The 17,317-nt window shown below is 40.3% G+C and overlaps 1 protein-coding gene across 5 annotated transcripts in view; it reads left to right on the top strand.

Annotated features, from left to right (window-relative positions):
• PTPRD (protein tyrosine phosphatase receptor type D) overlaps positions 1 to 17,317 on the top strand; it is a 1,732,979-nt gene that overhangs the window by 1,663,817 nt on the left and 51,845 nt on the right. For all 5 annotated transcript variants that reach the window (XM_084628881.1, XM_084628884.1, XM_084628885.1 and 2 more), the window contains one exon: positions 6,616 to 6,791. In XM_084628881.1, the coding sequence (XP_084485007.1) occupies positions 6,616 to 6,791 (176 nt within the window). The remainder of the gene's footprint in view (positions 1 to 6,615; positions 6,792 to 17,317) is intronic.

The raw sequence follows: 17,317 nt of genomic DNA, 5'->3' as shown, positions 1-17,317 counted from the left end.
CTGCCGTTGACTCCAGAACTCCACCAGGGCGAGAGGTGGAAGCGGAGTTGACGGGGGAGTGGCTGCCGTCGATCCCGTGCCGCAAGGACGCGAAGTAAGTGATTCTAAGTCAATCTAAGATACATCAACTTCAGCTATGCTATTCTCATAGCTGAAGTTGTGTACCTTAGATCGATTCCTCCCCCCATCCCCCAGTGTAGACCAAACCTAAGTCAGAGTGGTTGTAGGGGTGTCTAGGAGAGAGTGAGAGTCATGGAGGTGGTGGTAGCATGTGTGGAGGTAACAAGGGAGAGTGGGAGAGGTGAGCATTGGGGTTGGCGGAGGAATAAGTGGGTTGAATAGCGTGAACCCTATGAATCCTCACAGTCTGAGCAGGGAAAACCAATCCTGCTTAGTGTTGGCCTCTCTGCACTCCCCTCCCTTGAAACACATCACTGCACACAGCCTTCTTCACAGACAGGAGTGCAGATACATTAATTTAGTACTACTTGAAGCAGAATTCACTTCAAGAATTCTAGTGAAGATAACTTGCTCATATCATCTGCTTTGGGACAAGGAAATGCTGCAGAGAAACGGTTTGCCGATTCATGTCCAAGGGAGCCCCCCTTACAAATTCCATGCAGTCTAATCTCCATGAGGAAGTGTAGCACAGATTCCTTTCCACCAGTAAAAGGGGATGCAGGTGAGAGTGCCGGCTCTGTGGTATGTTCCACTTTCTCTTGGCCCTGCAAAAGCCCCTCTGCAAATACTCATAAGGTTAACTCGTCTTCTCTCTTGATTTCTTTCCAGGGTTGAGTGGAGATCTAGTCTGGGAACATCCCTTGTTCAGACAATTTTAAATATTAAAATTTCAGCCATTCTGGAACATTTTTTTTATTATTTTTTTTGTTTTGATTCTTTAGCAGTACAGTTAGCATTGGATTCAAGGAGTATTAGTGCAGTGTTTGATGTAGAGTTTTCAGTATTTCCTCTTGCTGATAATCTTCAGGGTGAGTTGTGTACCGTTGGCTCCAGAGGCCAACCATCCCAGAAGATCACTTTACAAAAAAAAGTGTTGTTGTTTTTTTTAATTTTCATGCTTTTATTTATAACAACATATGCTTCAAAGTGTGATACCAGACATCATAATATAATTCTAATTTATTCAGAAAATGTTTCTTACCAGCCTGATGTAGTTTCTTCATTATTAATACCCAGTAGCTATATATTTCTCATGCTGGCCTCATGCATCTTCTCATCTGCCTTGTGAAGATGTTTTTTTTATTATCTTGATAAAGGAAGAAAATGTGACATTATGCCCAGCAGATGTATTTTCTAAATCATCAACTCAGATTTCCACATTTAAGGAAACATGAAAACGTGTCTAATTAAGTCAGAGAGAGCCTTTTGAACCCCAATTCCCATCCTTTGTAAATGGAATTGATGCTTTTCAGGCATGCACACAGCATAGACTTACTAGGGAAAAATAACCAGGAGTCACATGATGTGGTCTTCAAGGAGTCACTTTTTGAAATGTCTGTAATGAAGTAAGTGTCAATAAAATGACCCATTATCCTGAAAACAACCAAGAGCAGTCCACAAACAAAATTACTGAAAACAAAGGAAAGAGAAGAGAATCATCACTGTGAAAGAAAAGCTTCTAGCCAAGAGGTGCAAGAAATTGGTGGGGACAGGGAAATAGACCACAAGTGAATCTTGCATCTATATTTAGGGAGGACACCATCAGGACAGTCAGAAGTTAGGGGAGAAATCTTGTCATCTCTCTTTCCTCCCTACATCTCCACCCATTTTATTGTGCCTTTTAATGTTATGGGTGAGCACTGTAAAATAAATAGCTGAGGGATCTTTCTATGCCAGTTCTGACCCATCTGAGGCATTTTGATGCATGGTAAAGCTGGTCAGGAAAACTGTCTTATTTCTTGTAGAAAATTTCAAAGAAAATGAGTGTTTTCCCCATTTTTATCAATTTTTTTAGAATGTTTATTCAGGTTGTCATGGAAAAATTAAATACCAAACAGCTTTTAACACTAAAAAATGTTCATTTTTATAAAAAACCTGAAAAAATTTGATGAAAGCAGAAACTTTCTCAGGAAATTTTTTGTTTTGGTAGTGGGAAAATAAGTGTGGCAATTTTTTTTCAACCAACTCTAAGGCATAGAGTCAGTAGGCCTTCCTGTGACTCTGGGTGTTTCTAGATCTGGGAATGCTGCTTGTTCCCTCTTCAACTCTGAAGTTAGAGGTCTTTTCCTGTCCTGAGCTATTTAGTCAGCACTTTCCTCCTACATGTGTGCATGCATGTATATACACATACAGACACACATATTAAAAGCCAAATTGAAAACACAGTTAAACCAAATGCTATTTAGACAGGTAAAAAATAAATCTATATCGCTTCCTTGAGCCTCCAAGGCTTGTTTTACTGACCAAACTAAGGCTATCCTAACGTATAATCCATAGTTTTATAATCTTTTCCAGATTATATTGGATCTTAATTAGTCTCATTGTAAGAGGTCAGTAACCTTATTCAGTGCTCATTGGGCACTGGATTGAAAAAATAGGTATATTTAAAAAATCTCAATAAGTAGCAAAAGAAAAGATTTGATAATGGGATTACTCCACTGTATAGTCAGATTTCGTCTTTATTTCAGAATAGTCTGTCTAATTTACCTAACTGCTTCTTAGGATAGCTGTGGGGAGGACAGAGGCACACATGTCATCCGATGAAGTGAGCTGTAGCTCACGAAAGCTTATGCTCAAATAAATTGGTCAGTCTCTAAGGTGCCACAAGTACTACTTTTCTTTTTGCGAATACAGACTAACACGGCTGTTACTCTGAAACATGTGCCTGTTGGTGAGTGTGACATGAGTTTTCGAAAGAGAGAGGCTCAGTTATAAATTAAGTCATAAATAAGAAGATATAGTTTTTATGACTCTGATCCTGAAGTACCGATTGGAAGATTATTCATAAATAGATACTTTGTAAAGTGCTTTGAGATCTAGTGATGGCTAAGCTCTACATAAGAGCTAGTTGTTGGAAGAGGTGGGCAGAGGTAGAGCGGGGGCAGGAAGGGGAGGGCAGGGGCAGGGGCCTTGGGGGAAGGGGTGGAGTGGGGGGGTGGGGAAGGAGTCGAGCAGGGCAGACCCTGAGGCAGAACCGGAAGGTTAAGCACCCCCCCCCCCGGCAGATTAAAAAGTCAGTGCCGCTGATAGCTGTGTATCTAGTAGTTTGACATAGAATCATAGGACTGGAAGGGACCTTGAGGGGTCTTCTAATCTAGTCCTCTGCACTCAAGGCAGGATTAAGTATTATCTAGCATAATTATAAAAGCATAAAACAGTAATTCCTGCCAAAAGAAAAATGACTCAGAAGACTCTTAGCTCTACTTTCGTACTGCTCTATTCTGATGCACAATTTGATATGTTCCAGCCAACATTTCTGAAAATACAAGAGTTTTCCACACAAAAATGAAAAAAATAGAGAAAAAACAGCTGCTCCAAATCCTAGTCTCTGGAGGATCTCAAAGTCATCAATTAGAAAACAGTAATGATACAAGCTCTCTCTCACCAATAGAAATTGGTCCAATAAAAGATATTTCCTCACGCATCTTGTCTCTCTGGTAATGACACTGTAAGTATGGTATGAATACGCTGAATCCCTAACCAATCTTCAGAAGAGCACATAGTCCCAGAGTTAAATCCTGCTATGACATCTTTGGAGTCAATAGGAGCCTTTGTCTTCAGTAGGTGCAGAATCGAGCCCTTAGAGTTTGGCTTCACTGGCAACTCAACACAGTAACAAAACACACCTTAGAAACTACATTTCCTCCCAGAGCACTAGGGTGTTTGTCTACCTGTGTTTTAAACCACACCCATTACCTCTGTATCTGGTTTCCCTCTGTTATATCAATTTTGATGGAATAAATGGGCCCAAAGAGGCAAATTGTTAACATGACCCTGTCATTGTACAACATTAAACAGTTGTAAACAAGGTTCAGGGTTTGGTACACAGACACCTCATTTTAGTTCTATAGTAAACACACATTAAAAATTCTTCAATCTTTTCTTAAAAATACAAAAAAGAAGGAAAAAGAGCTAGTGTTTGAAAAGTGAAGTACTGAGTAAGTCTTTTAGTTTAACAACACTCCTTGTCCTCTTTCCCTTTAGATGGGGGGAGAATTTTTCTTTCCCCTAACAGTTTTTTAGCTGGTGTTAAAGATAGTAATAACTTTTGAGGAAAAGAGTTAGTTGAGATGTGCTGGAGCTGCTGTTGTTAAAGTCTGATCCCATTTTGTAGAAGACAAATACACACACAAGAGAAGGGAGAGAAGAACAGCAAAGGTAGAAAATGCAGCTTCTGCCTCTGGTGTTGATTCTCACTTGCCACCTTACTGCAGAACTGTACTGGCATAGCATGCAAATGGTCTTATCAACCACTGCGAGACGTGGCAAACTGACACCAACGTTGGGCTATGTAAGACATTGCTTTTAGCTGCCTCGTTGGTCACAGTCTTACAGCACTGTTGCAAAGTATACAGCCTTGGCCAGCTAAGCCAGTCTCTTAATAAACAGAAAGGCAAAAAAGAGAGAAAGGAAAGAGAAGAAATAAGGTGGGGAATGAAAAGGACACACAAATGGTGGGTGACAGCAGGAATCAAAGTCTCATGTTCCCAAGTGGGGTTCAGGATTTAATCAGAGCAGGTAGTAGTGGCAGATGTCATCTGGGTCCCTTTCTCTGTCTCCTGTCTGGTCAGAACTTCTTTCAGGACCAGGATGACAAAGGGCCAGCAGTGTCACAGTGGATCTGAGGAGACAGAGGTCAGCCACAGTGGTGAAGCTCACTCCTTCCGGTCTACCTGTCTCCGCATCCGAAGTAGTTGATAGCGTATTTTTCTCCCCCAAAGTATTTTCTTATAAGAACCCCCGTAAGAGAGCAATGGGAGAAATCCCTTCATTATTTTGTCCAACAATTCTGGGTCATTGATTTCCAGTCCCACACTTCTCTTGTTTATTGGGCATGGTCTTTATGCTCCCCTTGAATTAGATCAGGTAGACCTTTTTGTTTGGACTAATTCAGTCTTTCTGACTCCATTTTGCACCTTTTTTCCATCAACATTTTTCTAGGTTATTGTGGTAATTTGTGACCTTTCACTCACTTCTTACAGTTGAGCTCACAATTAAGGTAAAATGGAGCCTCAATTGTTACAATATCTCTGGGACTTCCTCTGTTCTATCTCAGTTTTTTGCCCTGCTCAAAGAGATCTGCTAACCCCTTTATATCCAGTTGGAGCCCATTGGATCCTCTTGCCTGCATGACATGACAGTAATACCTCTGAATTTCAACAAAGAGTTTTAGTACCTAGGTTTCAGAGTAGCGGCCGTGTTAGTCTGTATCCGCAAAAAGAACAGGAGTACTTGTGGCACCTTAGAGACTAACCAATTTATTTGAGCATAAGCTTTCATGAGCTACAGCTCACTTCACCAAGGGTGACTCAACAGGACAGAACCATGTTTCCATGCAGGGTCTTAGACCTTCCACCTTGTTACATATGTATTTACTTGTCAAGGTGCTTACTTCATACACATATGTTATAGTAGGTTCCATGATTTTTTTGCACTTGGTTTCCATATTCTTTTTCCAAAAAGAAGGCCAATACTTATCTACTGCAATCCAATTATGGGGAGAAGTACAAACAGCAATCATAGTTGTCTGAAACTATCAGCACCTTTCATATATTAAAAAAAGTAAAGAATGAAACCATGGGAGCCTATAATTTTCCTTTGGGTGAAGAAATCTTGTCCTCCCCACCAGGAAGGATACACAAGATCTGAAATGCAACAGAACCACCTCCGTACCCTTTGCAAAAAATGGAGCCGCGCTCCACAGTTGGTCTTTTCCTGACAATGTGCAGGGGAGTTTCTGGGCAGTCCAGCATGGCCACTAAATCAACAAACTGCATGTGGTCCCTGGCCAAAATGCCTATATAGGTCATGAAGCATAGCAGGCCACATTAGTGTGGTTATTGTAGAGCATTCTGCCCATACAAGCCCTAAAAGTCATGCACAGGCAATCTGTCCATTTGAGCTTTGTGCAGCTGATGATGATTTCCTCTTAAATTTAGAGACTTTATTTTGTACAGTAGTTTTGCTTGCTTTTTCTCTCTCTTGAAAATTACATTTTATATGAAAACAATATCAAGTGATAGGGTGCATTGGAGAGAGGAGAGGAAATGTGGGGACAAGAGACAGCTGGAGTCTGAGAGCCCATTTGTCTCTTTTGACACATTTTATTGATTGATTGATCACCACTTTAGCAGAAAGATACCAAAACTGACTGGAATAAACACAAGCATATATTCTAATTGGCTTCTGCAATCTAAGCAAAAAAGAGGTTCTCTAACTTAAGTTTGATGCCAAGGCAAGAATTTGCCCCTATCTAAGCACTTCTTCCATGCCAATTAATATCACAATGTTGTAATATTGTTTGTTTATCAAATATTGAATGTACTCATTAAAACATATGGAGAGACCCGTACTCACCTTTATACCAGAATGTCTCAGGAATAGTGTCTGACGTGGTCTGACTTCTCAAATGTATTCATTCTTCTTGCTTTGCAGGCATACCTGGAAGTGACTATGTCAATGCCAACTACATAGATGGTTACAGAAAGCAGAATGCTTACATAGCAACACAAGGGGCTCTCCCAGAAACCTTTGGAGATTTCTGGAGAATGATGTGGGAGCAACGGGGTGCAACTGTGGTCATGATGACAAAACTGGAGGAAAGGTCCAGGGTAAGAATTGCTTTTTGCTTTTGTAGACTGATTAAAAAATAATTAAAACTTGTATCTGCTTTATCATTTACATATGTTTTTCATTCAAATCTGCCTCTGAGTTTTTGCCCAATCCTCTCTGTATCTGAAGAATTTGAGAGTGATAGCTAATAATAGCGTCTTTATTATTATATGCGGAGCTACACAGCCATGCCACTTTTTTCTTAGTCTGTTTTCTAGTGACTAGGAAACTTGACATCCCATCATCTTTAATAGTTTCTCCAGACACTTCAACTAAGTCCAAACTAAACTGTAATGATGTTTTGATGCAACTTACTATTTTCTAATACAGGGGTGGGCAAACTTTTTGGCCCAAGGGCCACATTGGGGTTGCAAAACTGTATGGAGGGCCAGGTAGGGAAGGCTGTGCCTCCCCAAACAGACTGGCCCCCACCCACTATCCACCCCCTCCCACTTCCCAACTGCCCCAACCCTCCCTGCTCCTTGTCCCCTAACTGCCCCCTCCTGGGACCCCTCACCGCTAACTGCCCCTGGGGACCCCACCCCCTATCCAACCCCCCTGCTCCCAGTCCCCCGACTCCTATCCACATCCCTGCCCCCTGATAGGCCCCCCGGGACCCCACGCCTATACAACCCCCGCTGTTCCCAGTCCCCTGACTGCCCCCCCACAGAACCTCTGCCCCATCCAAACGTCCCCTGCTCCCTGTTACCTGACTGCCCCCCGGGACCCACCGCCCTTTATCCAACCCCGGTGCCAGTCCCCTTACCATGGTGCTCAGAGCAGCATGTCTGGAAGCCATGCTGCCTGGCCAGAGCCAGACACGCTGCCTCTCTGCTTGGCAGGAGCACGCAGCCCCGCCGCCAAGAGCGCTGCCCACACGGCAGCATGGCTGCGGGGGAGGGGGAGGCAGTAAGGGAGGAGTCGGGAGCTCAAGGGTCGGGCAGGATTGTCCTGCAGGCAGGATGTGGCCTGCGGGCCGTAGTTTGCCCACCTTTGTTCTAATAGAACTATTTTCACTTAAAATTATAATTGAATTTTTTTATTGCTGTTATAAATGTGGCCAAAATATGATAGGCATTGTTCAAACACATAGGAAGACATCATGTTTTTGTAATATTGAGCTGCTGAATATTTTGTGTTCCCACACAAAATAAGCAAATATCAGCTAACATGTTGTTTGACAAATTTTTATTCTGATTAAAAAAATCTGCAAGCTGTATTAATGATTCCCAGCAAGAACAATGTCTATTTGGCATGTGATAACTAGAAGTCTACTTTTCTAACAAGAACCAAATAGGGATCAATGCCTGAATTGATAAAAATAAAACTGAATTCAAACTTTTGCCCAGTCAGAAAGTTGGCCCTAACTTAATGAGATAAGATTCAGATAAGAATCCAAAGTTTGGCTGCTTATCTGAACAAAACATCTCAACTTCATGAGACTTATCCATCATTAGAAACAAGAGTAGGGGATTGGAAGTGTCACTTCCTGCACGAGAACAAAAATATGGCTGAGTCATCTTTTCATAACAAAGTTAAGATATGTCACTATCACTCAACTTTTGGACTTATATTCCGTGGACTAAGTTTTAGTTAAGATCAGTGAGTACTCAGCTGTGGATAAAAGTATAAGAAGGGTGTTATGTTTGCACATGGGACTGCTAAAAGCAAAAACGTTTCTTACTAATACATGCCAAAAATAGAAGACAAAATTAGCTATGGTGTTTCCACTATGAGGTCTTCACCAGGAATAATCTGTAAAGGTCAAAGTAAAATTAGGGAAGCTGGAGATGGAATGCAGGGTATGTATGTGATCAGAAAGGAAATAATGGAGTGGATGAGTATCAGAAAAAATTAGCAGGACTGTAATGTTAAATTAAAAATAAGGATTTTTTTGAATTGTGAAAAGAATGGAAGAGGTCCACCAAGGTCAAAATAAGCCACTGGGGTCAAAAAGTATCTAGATTCGAGAAAAGTTCCAACTGGGGCAAAAAAGAGAGAGAGGGGAAAATGTGCTGTCAGACAAAAAAAGTCTTTAAATCAGTAAAAAGTAGATTGTGCATAGACTGACCAGATCATAGTTTATATATAAGCAGTTTATGTATAAGCTCCATTTTTAAAATTAGAACATTTTTTAGTTTATTGAGATGGTAGCAAAACTAAATCCACTGTAATACTTCATTCCTTTCCGTAATGACATTAACTTCCCTTCCCATGTTGGATGTATGCAGGGCAGTGCTATGATGCTTATGTCACTTGAACTTCGTGACTGCAGTACTTTTGGTTTGGAGACTTATTGGTGTACAGATTTGGCCTCTTCCCATTTCAGCACCTATTAGAAATAAAGAAATAGCATCCAGTTGAGGCAAGATATAGCAGTAAAATTATAGACTCAGTGCCTGCCTGTAAATTCAACTTCCATTGACATCACTGCCCACACATACCTGTTGGTAATGAGTTCATTGCAAAAGATATTTTTCTCAGAATAATTTATTTTATCTTGACGCCCCAGGCCTTACTTAGCCCAGGAACTGAAAGTTGTTTTGACTGAGGCAAATGAAATTCTCCGCATTTCCTCACTAGTTGCTTCTAATAATACAGTTACTTCTAAATGGCATCGGTGCTACTCTAAAGTCTGATGATGATGAACAGTCCTTTGCAGAAAGTATTTTTACTTAAATACTTCCCATGTATCTTAACACTGCACGTCGTTGCCCCATGTACAGAAACTTGTTTTGAAATAACCAAATACAATTCTGCTCATTCTCTTCACTAATTGCTTATTGCAGTTTCAAGCTAATTCTGCTCTCTGCTGACTGTACCCTGAAAAGAGCTGATCAGAATAACAATCACCTTTATGTATGATTTGCATTCAGTGGCAACACATTCCTTGAGTGTAATGCGAGTCCAGACAGTCCTAGTCAGTTGACTATCTGTGTGTTTCTATGTTAATGTCTGTGTATTTCTTTCATTTATGATTTAGCTCATTCTTAGTTCATAAGTGAAATGAGTTTCATGCAGTCAGCGCAGTCAATAATAGTCCATGTAACCAGATCTCAATAAATAATTTAGCAGAATGGGCAATTTTATTTAAGGTAGAGCTTGCAAATGTGAAAATATGACACTTAGGTTACCTCTTCCCTCCTAAAATAGCATCTTCAGATAATGTCATTAATGGTATTATTAGTGGGGCAGAAGTGGGAATCCCTAATCTAGGAAAGAATACAATTAGAAGATTACATGTTTTTTTCTACGTCATCATTTCTTTATACAGCACAAGACCAAATGAAATTTCAAAAATGAGATATAAACACTATTAAACACTAATGAAGATTAGGCCATCCTTTAATTTTGTTTTCCTTGTTCTTTGTTCACTTTTCTGTCCGCTTTCATGCCTTGACATCCCTGATCATTATCTCTTCTGCAAAGGAAGATAGTTCCTCTCTAGGACTTCATCTCCTTTTCTATCTTCATGTCTTCATTTTGTTTACCTTGCTTTTTTCATTGTTCAATGCTGGAGCTTGGCATCAGGCTTTTTAACCTGTGCTGCACGGATAAAAGGTTTTTTTTAAAATGGCATCTGCAGAAGCAAACTAAGTTGGTTCATTAGCATGTGTTAGATGTCTGACTAACCTCAGCTTTGAGAACTTACATATTTAACAGCTGAGAATGTCAAATGAAGATGTTACAGTGAATTAGTTATTCATTTGTTTGGCTATTGGGAAGCTGCAGAATAAAGAAAGCTCTTTCGTATACAACCGTTCACATTTCCTTATTTTTGTTTTAAATGTCATCTCTGGGAATCTCACCTGACCTAATCCAGACCTCAGAGAGGAAATCTGTCCCATTACTCTGTTTATGTGAAAAAGGATTATACATACTGCAATGCATGGAACAGTGTTGGTAACACATTTATTACATGCATGAGTTTAATCTGAATGAACTAAAAGAAACCCATTAAGGGGTGAAGAGATTAGGAAAAGCAGTTAACTGTTACATTACAGGAACACATAAGACAATTTAAAGCATTAATATTATGGCGTGAGAGTTTCTGGATTGATTCCCGCCCCCTCCAAAATTTACATTTTTAGTGCCAGATCCTTTTGGTTTATTGCATTCTCAGGGGACCTCCATGCCATAGGAGGTGGTCCCAAATTGTTTCCATGCTACAGTCAACATATGCATTGATCTGAGCAGCCAGGTGGGGACAGGGGACCTCAGTGTGGAACAAAAGAAAATGTTGTTACATCAAGGCAACATTTGTATTATCCACTGGGTCACTATATATTCCCCTCAGAAATATTGTTTGGGGTAGGACATTGTTGCAGGTAACTCCATTGTAAGAGATCTTGAACTTTCCATTCCTTATTCTCATTCCTTGGTACAGACTCACTCCAGAATGTTCTGGACAGACACAGTGTTCATTTATACTTTCTCCTCATTGCTATCACTGACAATATTTTCCTCACTGGGGCATCACTAACATGGTATGCATAGCCAGAATCTTCTGACACAACCCCCTCTGCCAAATTAGAGCCAAATACAATATAAGCCTTGCAGCAACTGCTTCAGCAATATGAACCTGACTTGAAAGTTCTGGATTGATGAGGAACTACTTATTACTTACGCCGATGCTTCCTACATTTCCTCACAGCTAATGACCATCTGGAAGAGTCAAGTGCCTGTCACTTTGCTGCAGGCCCTTAAGTTGAACTTGCCAGTCATTAACTACCAAGAAATGGAGACCGTTGCAAGCCATGAATATACACAAATGTGAACAAAAAATAATTAATTCATTATGTGGCAGTTGAACTACATGTTGCCATAGACACAGTGAGCTGTATGCAGAAATAGTCTTTCTGTCAAAGACCAGTAGGAAAGCAGGATCATCTTTCAATTAATTTAATAATGAAACAATGAGACCCTCTGTACCAGTCCTATATTAGTGCAATAAGAACAACTGGGAATAATTAAGGGTCATAGGCTTTGCTTCTATTTGGAGTATTTATCATTTTTAAAGAGAATTAAGTGCCTTTTTGTGTGTGTTTGCCATCTTTGGAGATAATTACATAGAGTTTCAGCAGTGCAATAGCTACACACTAGGTTCATGCCATCCAGAGTCCCCCGTGGCACCCGGTGCCATGCTGCTCCACCTTGGTATGTGCCACCCTCTTCCTTGTGTTCTGAGTCCAACCATTAGCCACTTGTGGCGAAGCCAAGAGGGGTTCCACTCTCCTCGGAGAAGCTAGATGAACTTGATAATATACATTCACTGTAACAGCAAGGCTGCTTTTGTTTGGTGAGTGTGGTGTGTGTTTTTTGAGAGTTCAAGACTATATGTCACCCAGTGAGAACACTGTTTGAAGTCCCAATGTTTTGAGAGGTTTATAATCCATCACACGTATAAACAAAAACGGTGGTGCTGCAATGTATACACAGGATATGCCCACACACTAGAGAAGTAAAAGGGACCAGAACATCCATTTACTTGAGACTTGGAATTAGAATTTTGATTTTATTTTTTGATAGGGAGAGGGGAGTATTGAATGACATCAGGCAAGTTTTATAGAGGTTCTAGAAGTACAGAAAGTAATACTGAAGAATGTTTGGCTTTGCAACAAATTCAGTATGAAACATAGTTGCTCCAAAAGTCTGTTTAGTATGAATATCATTGACGCAAATGTATTGTGTACCTTGTTACATGCCTTGTTACAGTCAGAATTTCAAAGCAGCTCTGGGTATAATCCCCATATTCTTCTTCTCCAGAATCACAGGCGTCACCACATCAGGTGAATTTCCATTTGCTGATGGCAGAAATGTGCCTGTGATACGCTGAGCAGTTCTGATTGCATCCAATAGAAAGCAGTGGTACATATACACTAGTTAGTTCATGGTTGAGGCAGAGTTTTGTTTTCTTTGCTGCCTGGAAGACATGAAGGACTTTCAGACAGGTACATACTTAGGATACATTTTGACAGGATTGTGATAAAGATAGTTTTTAATTTGTAATACTAGATTCATTATCTTTCAGCTTAGGTAGGTTTTGATAGGTTGTACTGAAGTCATATGCAGCCTAAGTGACAGGGATCCACATCTTCACTAATATGGCTATGAAAGTAGAAGAATCATCAATACTTTCATTTAACTGTTCTTTACAAATAACATGTATAACCTGAACACTAAGAACTCCATCTATCTTACTTAGTCCAAAGTTGGTTAGCATACAAACATTTGTTTTGCACTATGCAGTATAGGCTGGGTGTATTCATTTTTGAAAAGTGATGAATACTTAATGTAAACAGATGACCAGCCACAAAAATAATGGTTACTTACTGTGGAAACTAGAAGAATATGCATGTCTTTATCTGGTAAACTAGCTATAAATTGGTCTCAGCTTTCATGCTATCAGGAAAGGAAGGATGTTGCAAGTGGCACTTCTTTCTTGCTGAATAATACTATCTTCTTACATGGGAAGAGATAAGCACTTGATTTGCTATTGCTTTTTGATTTAGGATGGCAAACCAATAACTTTCGGATCAATCAGGAACTATCAGTATTACTTTGTTTTTAAATTCTATTAGAATGTTAAGATATAAAAAAGGATAAGAATGGATGGGAGTTAAATCTAGCCAAAAATTTTTTTGCATTGCTGGCAAAACTGTTGCTAGACCATGCATACACCAGATTCACAAAAAGTAAATTCAAAATGTATAGGTTTTGTACTGCTTTTTGTTTACTATGACAAAATGCAACTGGTTATTCTTATAACACTGGAAGTGTTATGTTCTGTTGTGGGACCAGTTAATCCTGTCACATTTGTAATATTCAGACATATGGCAATCCAGTAAGGGGAAGATTTTCAAAGGCACAATGGGCAGTGAGCTGCTCAACTCCGACTGAAAGTCAGTGTAATTTGTGTGCCTGACTCCTTTAGGACTTTGTCACAATCTCATCCTAAAGTGGCACGAACTCAAACTGCATTCACCAAATCATATATTGAAACATTAATTCCCTTTCTCATGCTCTGTTATGGATAGAGGCACAGTGGAAATGTAAACAGGGGAACTTGCCTGAAATCCATGTTGCACAATTGTTCTGTCACCCACACAAAAACTATGCAAATCTCAGTTCTTCTATGTCTCATACATTTAGGCTTGATGAACATACAAATAGAGTACGCAGTTGGATCAGTGGGGTAGCCATGTTAGTCTGAATCTGTAAAAGCGGCAAAGAGTCCTGTGGCACCTTATAGACTAACAGACGTATTGGGGCATAAGCTTTCATGGGTGAATACCCACTTCGTCGGAGCAGAGAGGCATTGCTGGCACATGGTGGCATATATTACTTTGGTGGACATGCAGGTGAATGAACCTGTGATGGTGTGGCTGATCTGGTTAGGTCCTGTGATGGTGTCGCTGGTGTAGATATGTGGGCAGAGTTGGCATCGAGGTTTGTTGCATTGATTGGTTCCTGAGTTAGAGTTACTATGTTGTGGTGTGTAGTTGCTGGTGAAAATATGCTTCAGGTTGGCGAGTTGTTTGTGGGCGAGGACTGGCCTGCTTCCCAAGGCCTGTGAAAGTGAGGGATTGTTGTCCATGTTGGGTTGTAGATCACTGATGATGCGCTGGAGAGGTTTTAGCTGAGGACTGTATGTGATGGTCAGTGGAGTTCTGTTGGTTTCTTTCTTGGGCTTGTCTTGCAGCAGGAGGCTTCTGGATATACATCTGGCTCTGTTGGCCTGTTTCCTTATTTCCTCCTGTGGGTATCATAGTTTTGAGAATGCTTGGTGAAGATCTTGTAGGTGTTGGTCTCTGTCTGAGGGGTTGGAGCAAATGCGGTTGTAGCTCAGCACTTGGCTGTAGACAATGGATCGAGTGGTGTGTCCGGGATGAAAGCTAGTGGCATGAAAGTAGGCATAGTGGTCTGTGGCTTTTCGGTATAGGGTGGTGTTAACGTGACCATCACTTATTTGCACCGTGGTGTCTAGGAGAGTTGTCTGGCAGCCTCCTTTTGTTAGTCAGACCTGTTCATGATGAAAACAGCACCTCCTTTATCAGCCTCTTTGATTATAATGTCAGAATTGTTTCTGAGGCTGTGGATGTTATAAGGAAACAGATCAACAGAGCCAGACTTGTGCCAGCAATGCCCCTCTGCTATGTACATCGGCCAAACTGGACAGTCCAATGGACACAAATCAGATATTAGGAATGGCAATATACAAAAACCTGTAGGAGAACACTTCAACCTCCCTGGACACACAATAGCAGATTTAAAGGTAGCCATCCTGCAGCAAAAAGTCAGGACCAGACTTCAAAGAGAAACTGCTGAGCTTCCATTCATTTGCAAATTTGACACCACCAGCTCAGGATTAAACAGACTGTGAATGGCTCGCCAACTACAAAAGCAGTTTCTCCTTCCTTGGAGTTCACACCTCAACTGCTAGAAGAGGGCCTCATCCTCCCTGATTGAACTAACCTCATTATCCCTAGCCTGATTCTTGCTTGCATATTTATACCTGCCTCTGGAAATTTCCACTACATGCATCCGACGAAGTGGGTATTCACCCACGAAAGCTTATGCTCCAATACGTCTGTTAGTCTATAAGGTGCCACAGGACTCTTTGCCGCTTTTGCAGTTGGATGAAGTTATTCTAAGGCTTTTCTTAGTTGTTTTGGGTAGACCTGATTCTCTGATGAACTAGTAGATTTCCCTTTCCAGTATGTGTCTAGCAAGTGGTCTCCTCCATCATGTAGCCTGGACCCAAAGAAAAAGCAAAGGATGTGTCACATCAGAGCTGGCCTCACATAATTCTCCCATTGTCCTGGAAAAAGATGACCTACATGTAAAATAAATAATTTTCACTTTGAGCATTTAGCACTGCAATAATAGAGACTTCTTATTTGTTTTTAATACGATTAGTTCCTGTTCTATGACAACACTGTTCCTTGTTACTACTGTGTAGCAAGCTCTTGATAGGAATATCAAGGTTGAACCGGTTAGTTACTTGAATTTTTGCTCATCTAGCACCTTCTGTTGGCAGAAATCTGTGCTATTCATGAAAAGAAATATGTAGATAATTTAGAGTGTCTTCTATTTGTGTTTGGTTATTCTGGGAAATACGCTGCTGTAGGACAGAGAGTCTCCTGAATGTACAAGTTCCATACTTTCTGAGCATTATCATCTCTCATTTGGTCCCATCTTGTCTGTTTATGTAATACATGATGATTACATCATCTTGATTGTTTTTGTAATGGGTTTTCTGTAAATCTGGACATTGAATACCCATGCAATCACAGAAGAATATTTTCTTATATGGGTTTCCTAAGCAGTCAATCTGAGCTATAGGACAGATATCTGTGTGGTTATAAGATCTTTGCTTACTGGTTATATCCATTAGGGTAGGAATGGGTGACCCTCAAATTTATACCCAAAACTCAAACCAAACCCAAAGTGACTATTCTTTGAAGTTTTGAGGTTCATAAATATATAACATTTGTCCTTATGCTGTTTTTCATTTTTGTACCATTCTGGCCTGTCACTTCTGGCTTTGGCTGAAACCAAGAAATGGTATAACAAAATGGGATCTGTTCTAAGGGTGGAGTATAGCAAACCCACTTTTATTACCTTATTGGACTGATCAATACACTACATTCTGGGCTCTAAACAGTAAGCTTCCAAAATCAGACCTATGTGTTGAGCAGAATCTCTATGATATAGGAGCAGAGTGAGCTTTATGAGGTATTTTAATGACAAGGCAAGCTGGTCAGGTTATAATGGTATTCCCATGACCTGTAATCTTCTATGACTATAGCAAAGTGGCAATCAGAATGGTGCAAAATTACTTTTTTCCCCCTTAGGTGTCAGTGTGCTACCCATACTCACCCAGAATAGTCCCGCTGAAGTCAATGGTAGTATTTATGAAATAAGGTAGTACTCACTGTGTGTAAGTGCATCATGATCTGGCCCTTACAAAGTATCAGACAAAATGACTGTCAATCTCAGCTTTTAAAACGATCATTGTAAGCAAGACGATTGGGAAAATAATTTTTTATTCTTTTTTCACATTGGATCCCTAAGACCCTGTCTTCACTGACCACATTAAGTGTTTAAAAGAGATTTAAAGAGTGTTTTAAATTTAACATTGTAAATGCCTGGGTAGATGGTTGAGGCAGGTGGAAGGGAGAATTGTGTTTAAAAATATGATGGTGAGTCCAACCTTAGTTTGCTCTCATGTATACCAATCTGTGATGCATTTAGTTTTAAGAATCAAATTAGAAGTAATTTACAGATTTTGTTTTGAATGATCAATTAAGTATCTTCCTGTATTAAGAATTTGTATGATCGGGCATCTGCCCCACCCTATCATGTAAAGTGTTAATAGAGGTTAAGGGAGGCTGTATGGGGAAGCAGCCAATAGGAGAGAGGCTCGGTGGAGCAGCTAATCCGAGTCCAGGCAGGCCCCTATAAGAAGAGCCACAGGGCAGGGTAGAGTCAGTTGCTGCTGGGAGCCAAGGTAGTAAGGACT

Source organism: Lepidochelys olivacea, assembly GCF_965140295.1.
Source record: "Lepidochelys olivacea isolate rLepOli2 genome assembly, chromosome: 5".
In the NCBI taxonomy this organism is placed as follows: Eukaryota; Metazoa; Chordata; order Testudines; family Cheloniidae; genus Lepidochelys; species Lepidochelys olivacea.
Note: the sequence above shows the minus strand (reverse complement) of the source record. Positions and strands in the feature narration are given on the sequence as shown.